Source organism: Salmo salar, chromosome ssa05, assembly GCF_905237065.1.
Source record: "Salmo salar chromosome ssa05, Ssal_v3.1, whole genome shotgun sequence".
In the NCBI taxonomy this organism is placed as follows: Eukaryota; Metazoa; Chordata; class Actinopteri; order Salmoniformes; family Salmonidae; genus Salmo; species Salmo salar.
In genome coordinates, this window is record NC_059446.1 from 13,772,204 (window position 1) to 13,780,016 (window position 7,813).

The window sequence follows — 7,813 nt, forward strand, 5'->3', positions numbered from 1 at the left end:
TGACGTGAATCCTCCACACTGTTTTATAAATGTCCCTGGTCCTACTCTCCATTTGAGGATTTTGCTGTGAATCCTCCACACTGTTTTATAAATGTCCCTGGTCCTACTCTCCATTTGAGGATTTTGACGTGAATCCTCCACACTGTTTTATAAATGTCCCTGGTCCTACTCTCCATTTGAGGATTTTGACGTGAATCCTCCACACTGTTTTATAAATGTCCCTGGTCCTACTCTCCATTTGAGGATTTTGACGTGAATCCTCCACACTGTTTTATAAATGTCCCTGGTCCTACTCTCCATTTGAGGATTTTGACGTGAATCCTCCACACTGTTTTATAAATGTCCCTGGTCCTACTCTCCATTTGAGGATTTTGACGTGAATCCTCCACACTGTTTTATAAATGTCCCTGGTCCTACTCTCCATTTGAGGATTTTGCTGTGAATCCTCCACACTGTTTTATAAATGTCCCTGGTCCTACTCTCCATTTGAGGATTTTGCTGTGAATCCTCCACACTGTTTTATAAATGTCCCTGGTCCTACTCTCCATTTGAGGATTTTGCTGTGAATCCTCCACACTGTTTTATAAATGTCCCTGGTCCTACTCTCCATTTGAGGATTTTGACGTGAATCCTCCACACTGTTTTATAAATGTCCCTGGTCCTACTCTCCATTTGAGGATTTTGCTGTGAATCCTCCACACTGTTTTATAAATGTCCCTGGTCCTACTCTCCATTTGAGGATTTTGAAACAGAGTTGATGTCAGTCAGAGGATTTTGTAGCAGAAAACCAAGTCTGTGTTCTCCAGCATGACTAGAAAACCAAGTCTGTGTTCTCCAGCATGACTAGAAAACCAAGTCTGTGTTCTCCAGCATGACTAGAAAACCAAGTCTGTGTTCTCCAGCATGACTAGAAAACCAAGTCTGTGTTCTCCAGCATGACTAGAAAACCAAGTCTGTGTTCTCCAGCATGACTAGAAAACCAAGTCTGTGTTCTCCAGCATGACTAGAAAACCAAGTCTGTGTTCTCCAGCATGACTAGAAAACCAAGTCTGTGTTCTCCAGCATGACTAGAAAACCAAGTCTGTGTTCTCCAGCATGACTAGAAAACCAAGTCTGTGTTCTCCAGCATGACTAGAAAACCAAGTCTGTGTTCTCCAGCATGACTAGAAAACCAAGTCTGTGTCCTCCAGCATGACTAGAAAACCAAGTCTGTGTTCTCCAGCATGACTAGAAAACCAAGTCTGTGTTCTCCAGCATGACTAGAAAACCAAGTCTGTGTTCTCCAGCATGACTAGAAAACCAAGTCTGTGTTCTCCAGCATGACTAGAAAACCAAGTCTGTGTTCTCCAGCATGACTAGAAAACCAAGTCTGTGTCCTCCAGCATGACTAGAAAACCAAGTCTGTGTCCTCCAGCATGACTAGAAAACCAAGTCTGTGTCCTCCAGCATGACTAGAAAACCAAGTCTGTGTCCTCCAGCATGACTAGAAAACCAAGTCTGTGTCCTCCAGCATGACTAGAAAGCAGAGGATGTGTCCCAAATGACACCCTGTACCCTATGTACACGTCCCTGTACCCTATGTACACACCCCTATACCCTATGTACACGTCCCTGTACCCTATGTACACGCCCCTGTACCCTACGTACACACCCCTGTACCCTACGTATACACCCCTATACCCTACGTACACGCCCCTGTACCCTACGTACACGCCCCTGTACCCTACGTACACGCCCCTGTACCCTACGTACACGCCCCTGTACCCTACGTACACACCCCTGTACCCTACATACATGCCCCTGTACCCTGCGTATACACCCCTATACCCTACGTATATGCCCCTGTACCCTACGTACACACCCCTGTACCCTACGTACACGCCCCTGTACCCTACGTACACACCCCTATACCCTACGTACATGCCCCTATACCCTGCGTATACACCCCTATACCCTGCGTATACACCCCTATACACTATGTACATACCTCTATACCCTATGTACATACCCCTCTACCCAGAGGCTGTTGGTCTCATCTATCGAGGGGATCTGTCTGGGCATGGTCTACTGGGTTGCGGTAGCACAGGACAGAGACTGTGTATGTGTGTGTGTGTGACATGTCAGACTGTGTCAGTCAGCTGTGACTGCGCTAGCTGAGCTGAATCACATGGTCCATTGCCCCTGGCATCCTTCTGATGACGCACGCATGCACACGCACGCACACACGCACACACACACACACATACTAAAATGTGGTCTAAATTTTATTTCAAATATAACTGACAAGGGAGATGAGCTTGTACAGCAAGACATACAGAGAGAGCCTAGTTGGGGACTTACTGTGCTGTAACCAACTACAAAAATAGGACATTGCTACATCTAGTGGATGTTGGTAATACTGCAGGACACCAAATGTAGACAGAAATGTACGTTCTCACATCTTGTTGAATACAGCAAATCATTTTCAAACTAAACATAATTTCACTATATATTCCAGTTCTATCAGTTAGTCAGTGTACCATACAGTGGGAATGAGAATGTGTGTGTGTGCCAGTAGACTGCTAAGTAATGATGGGAGAATCAACCCACTCATATAATATCCCTCAACTCCTTATCACTAAACACACACATCATTTCACACAGCATTGGACTCAGAATCAGAGGATAAGCGCAATTAGAAATGGGCTGGGTTGAAATAGAGCTCGGCATTTAGCACAGTTACAGAGTTCAGGAAGAGCGAGAGAGAGAGTTAATGAAAGGTCTACAGTTTGTGGATGGATACAGTCAAACTCAATAGATAGAGCTGAGTCTCTGTGCTGCGAGGAGATATGGAACACATGCCAACAATCAAGTCAATGTGAGAAGTGTTATTTGCAGAAAATGTGCAATTTTCTTGTGAATATAATTATGTGTTTAAAGTCAATTAGGCGATGAAAATATGAGTCCCAGGATAAAAGCACCACTTTACCTTGCCACCCAGTTGACCCCACCCACCCACACAGACTCAAACACACAACCTGACCCCAGATCTGTTTTTACTTTAACCAACTCCTCTAGTCAGACTGCAGTTAAGGCACATACAGATCTGGCAACAGGCTTCCAAAGACATTCATACTGCTTTAGCAATAACCTGGGTCGTATTCACTTGGCAACAAATGGAAGTAAACAGAAATGCTTTGCAACAGAAAACAAACCTTTCTTATTGGAAAAGTTCAGGTAGGGAGGGACTACCTGAACCCAGGGTGGTTGAGTAAGACCCAAAGCATTTAGCTACACATTCTTCAGTTTAAGGACATTAAAGGGATTAGGGGTTAAATACCATAGATGATTGGTCTAATGTGTTATGGTTCCTCGTGTAATGACATTGGCTCATTTCCTCTAAGACCGCCAGCTTGAGGAAAAGCCTCAGAGGGGGAGGGGCCGACTTCAACGTTTCCAAACATTATTACAGTAGTAATATATCTAGCTATTAGCTGACCTAACTGGTTTAATATATCTAGCTAATAGTTGACCTAACTGGTTTAATATATCTAGCTATTAGCTGACCTAACTGGTTAAATCTACCTCCCCCACTAATGCTAAAGCCTAATTTATACCTGGCCCTTACATGCGTCCTTTGTTCTGATCTTGTCCATATTCTGATTGTCCCACATTTTTAGACAGCATCTACACATGTTATTAAAATGTTTTTCTTATCCGTCCACTGTGTCCAGCTCCAGGTACAAAGTTAAAGGTCGGATCAAACAAACAATCAGATCGATACATGATTAAACAATCCACTTGCATATGAAATTCTGTCGAATTTAAGCAATTTGTTCTTTGTATTTACCAGACGTAGAAGCATAATCATGACTAAAATACATACTGTAACTACAAGAAGAGAAGGTGACACCAAATCAAAAGACTAGATGTTATACTCAGCAAATAACCAGATTTATATTCAACATTAGACCACAAACTATTTACACTTGTAGATACACTTCATAAAATATATATTATAAACTGGGTGGTTCGAGCCCTGAATCCTGATTGGCTGACAGCCGTGGTATATCAGACAGTATACCATGGGTATGACAAAACATGTATTTTTACTATTCTAATTATGTTGGTAACCAGTTTATAATAGCAATAAGGAACCTCAGGGGTTTGTGATATATGGCCAATATACCACGGCTAAGGGCTGTGTCCAGGCACTCCGCGTTGCGTCGTGGTTAAGAATAACCCCAAGCCATGGTATATTGGCCATATACCACACACCCTTGACTCTTACTGCTTAATTATATTACATTTATTCAATAAATATGTTGTTCTATATGTATATCACAAATATGAAAGTCTAAAAATAAACTTTCCCAAAGACAGGAAGGGCAAAAACAGAGACATCAATAATGCTATTATAGAGATAATCTGGCATTTACGGAGTGATCAGACAAACGGGAGAACCAGATCAATATCCTTTGGGAACGATCCAACTAGCTTTGGCAAATACAGCACAGGTCAGGAGGTCAGGGCTATAGAATAAATTAACAATTACCCTGCAATGATGCTTGTACTATGGGTGTTCTGATGCGCTAGTCACTTCCATAACAAACCAGGGAACACAAGGTACCGTATAACAATGTACACTTCCACATCTCTTGAATATATCTAAGTAGGTCCAGCACACTATATTCAAAGCACCCCTGAGAGTTAGGGTACGATTTAATATCTTGTTGTAAGGTTCATCGCATACGCGCACACACACACACACACACACACACACACACACACACACACACACACACACACACACACACACACACACACACACACACACACCTCAGGACAGGTGGAAGAGTCCGTACCCTACAGGTGAGGTGTACACCCCCAGATGTGGTACTGTTGTTAACAGAGTGGTACGTCTGAAGGGGTACCCCTGTCCTCCGCACATCCCTGAGACCCCCCCACCCAGACCCTCCAGACTGACACAGAGGGGGAACGGCAGCGAGGAGAACCCCGGGGGATAGAACCCTGGCTTGGATCCAACACCTGCGGCGGCCATCTTGAGTTTCTCCACGTCTGCCTCCTGCAGTCTCTTGGCTTTAGCCCGTCGGTTCTGGAACCAGATCTTGACCTGGGTCTCTGAGAGGGACAGGGAGGAGGAGAACTCAGCCCGCTCAGCGATGGACAGGTACTGTTTATGATGGAACTTCCTCTCCAAGGACAGGAGCTGGGAGGTGGTGAAGGGGGTCCGGGGCTTCCTGTTGGTCTTGTGTTTCTTCAAGGAGGGATTGACCTGGTCTAGAGGGAGGGAGGGAAAGAGGGAGGTAAAATGGGAGGGGAAGAGGGAGGGAAGGAGGGAAAGAGGGAGGTAAAATGGGAGGTGATGAGGGAGGGAGGGAGGGAAAGAGGGAAAGAGGGAGGTAAAATGGGAGGGGAAGAGGGAGGGAAAGGGAGAGAAAGAGGGAGAGAAAGAGGGAAACATTAAGAACACCTGCTCTTTCCATGACATAGACTGACGAGGTGAAAGCTATGATCACTTATTGATGTCACTTGGTAAATCCACTTCAAATCAGTGTAGATGAAGGGGAGGAGATATGTTTAAAGAAGGATTTTTAAGCCTGGAGACAATTGAGACATGGATTGTGTGTGTGACATTCGGAGGGTGAATGGGCCAGACAACAGATTGAAGTGTTTTTGAACGGGGTCTGGTAGTAGGAGCCAGGAGCACTGGCTTGTGCCAAGAACTGCAACGCTGCTGGGTTTTTCATGCTCAACATTTTCCTGTGTGCTCAAGAATGGTCCACCACCCAAATAACATCCAGCCAACACAAAAGCATTGGGGTCAACATTGCCAGCATCCCTGTGGAACGCTTTCTACACCTTGTAGAGTCCATGGCCCAACGAATTGTGGCTGTTCTGAGGGCAAAAGGGGGAGTGCAACTCAATATCAGGAAGGTGTTCCTAATGTTTGGTATACTCAGTGTATATACACAAATACATTAATTAAACCTTCTCCCCTGATGATATGCAATGTATTGAATGATATTGATCTGTAGATGGAATGGTATAAAACTACTGCACACTAAGACTTTTCCAATTCTATTTTAAAGTTATCTTATTTCCACATAGGCTACAACTTTAAAATACATTAGAAAACACAAATAACGGATATTTCCCAGTAGATCAGCATGGGACAAAAATATACCAGGCCGTAGGCTATTCAATAACTCTTCTATAGTATAAGGTTGAGCACTTACTGAGCGCTGGAGACAACCTGCACCGCGGTGACATCCATGACGCACAGTCCCCTGGTTCCGACGTCTCTGATTTAACTGGCGAAGAAGACGGGTCAAAATTGTGAATAAAGTATTCTGGACTAGACGGCTGTCTGGACACCGATATAGAGTAATTCCCCAGGGGAGAGATTATCGTACCGCTGTCGCGTCTCCCTCCTTCGCTATGAGTCGTATCCAACATGATCGCTTCCACACTGAAAGGTAAAGGTGATAAAGGTGTTTTGCGCTCCTTAAACTGCCTCGGTGGAGGAGTGTCCTCATACGTTGAAAAGCCATCTTTCGAATCTACTGGAGAATCCATGCTTCAAGTAAACAACAATATGCGCATCTCAACTGTTGTCCGCGGAGTCAACAACAATTTCTCAACTTCTGAAGTCTGTGTCTACTCTAAACTCATGAGAACGCGTGTTTAAAGTACTGGGACTTTCAACCAATTAAAACCCTGAAAAAACTGTAGAGGCGGAAGGAGACTTGTGATTGGCCTGTGAGTTTGGGGGATTTGGGTGTGGTCCTGGGGGGTCTTGAGGTTAAAGAGACCCTCGAGACACACTCCACTCCGCGTAAACACTTGGCCGGGTAAACACGAGGCTAATTTACCGCTAACTGCGTGAGAAGGAGGATGTGGAGGGGAAATATCTGAGAACTAGTTCATGCTTCATTCCCTCAATGAAGGCTATTCCTCAAATATGAAGATTAGGCCTGCTTAACCCCATTTTCCCAGAATAAATTATATCATTTATATTTTAAGAATTAATATAATTAAAAATATTCTACATTCAACAAATGAAGGACATGAATCAATGATGAAAAATAGCCCATTGCCTTAGTAAATAGACAGCAGGTTGACTGACAACATCACGAAAATGATGCACAGCATCCATAGGGGGCTGAAAGCATGTGTTGTTATGATTCTGAACCGTCAGAAACAATGACAGAAAGCTGCCATGAGGAGTCGAAGGTGACTCGTTTCAGCTTGTACATACGAACGTAAGGACGGAGACAGATCCACAGACCACGCCCCGATTTCAATCACGGGAGTGTTTTTGCCAGGGTCAGCCCTGTGCTATCTCACTTGCAGACTAGTCCAGTGCTGCTGATAGGGAGCTGATTGTAGTGATATATTAGAGGTTGAGCCCCGTCCTACTACTGTACCTCCCTCTCTGCTATTAGCTTGATGTGTGTGTGTATAGGCCTATGTGTCATCATAACTTGTCTCTGGACGTCGGTCGGTGGCAGGAAGATGAAAGCGGACCAGAGAAACAACTTAAGTGTTGTGTTACCATTTCAACACAGTCAAAGGACACAGCTCTGGCTCCATGGAGCCCTGAAAAGTCTCTCTACTCATGTTTAAACTCGCTATGACCTTAAACATCACTTTGGTAGTCAATCACAATGGTAATCAATAAGAAGTATGTCAGTCAACCAGGGTCCCAAATGGCACCCTATTCCCTATGCAGTGCATTACTTTTGATCAGGGCCCGATAGCAGGTTAGTAAATGACTGTCATTCCATTGTTGTTATTAACACCTTGTAAT

General features: G+C 44.2%; 1 protein-coding gene across 2 annotated transcripts; it reads right to left on the reverse strand.

Annotated features, from left to right (window-relative positions):
• Positions 1-3,916: 3,916 nt before the first annotated feature.
• LOC106604306 (homeobox protein MSX-2) lies at positions 3,917-6,694 on the reverse strand. 2 transcript variants are annotated; one of them, XM_014198816.2, is made up of 3 exons: positions 6,417-6,694; positions 6,240-6,314; positions 3,917-5,280 (listed from the first exon to the last, which is right to left on the reverse strand). In XM_014198816.2, exons 1-3 carry the CDS (start codon positions 6,577-6,579, stop codon positions 4,820-4,822), a joined length of 699 nt encoding a protein of 232 aa, XP_014054291.1. In that variant the 5' UTR covers positions 6,580-6,694; the 3' UTR covers positions 3,917-4,819. The 2 variants fall into 2 exon arrangements, with proteins under 2 accessions (XP_014054291.1, XP_014054290.1); XM_014198815.2 differs by having other exon boundaries at positions 6,240-6,694.
• Between the last annotated feature and the right edge of the window lie 1,119 nt (positions 6,695-7,813).

Bases quoted from the DNA above. Each gene is read 5' to 3' on its own strand.
- LOC106604306 (XM_014198815.2), bottom strand. From the start codon at position 6,579: ATGGATTCTCCAGTAGATTCGAAAGATGGCTTTTCAACGTATGAGGAC. The intron at 5,281-6,239 runs GTAAGTGCTCAA...CCCTCCCTCTAG, and splicing joins CAGGTTGTCTCCAGCGCTCA to ACCAGGTCAATCCCTCCTTG.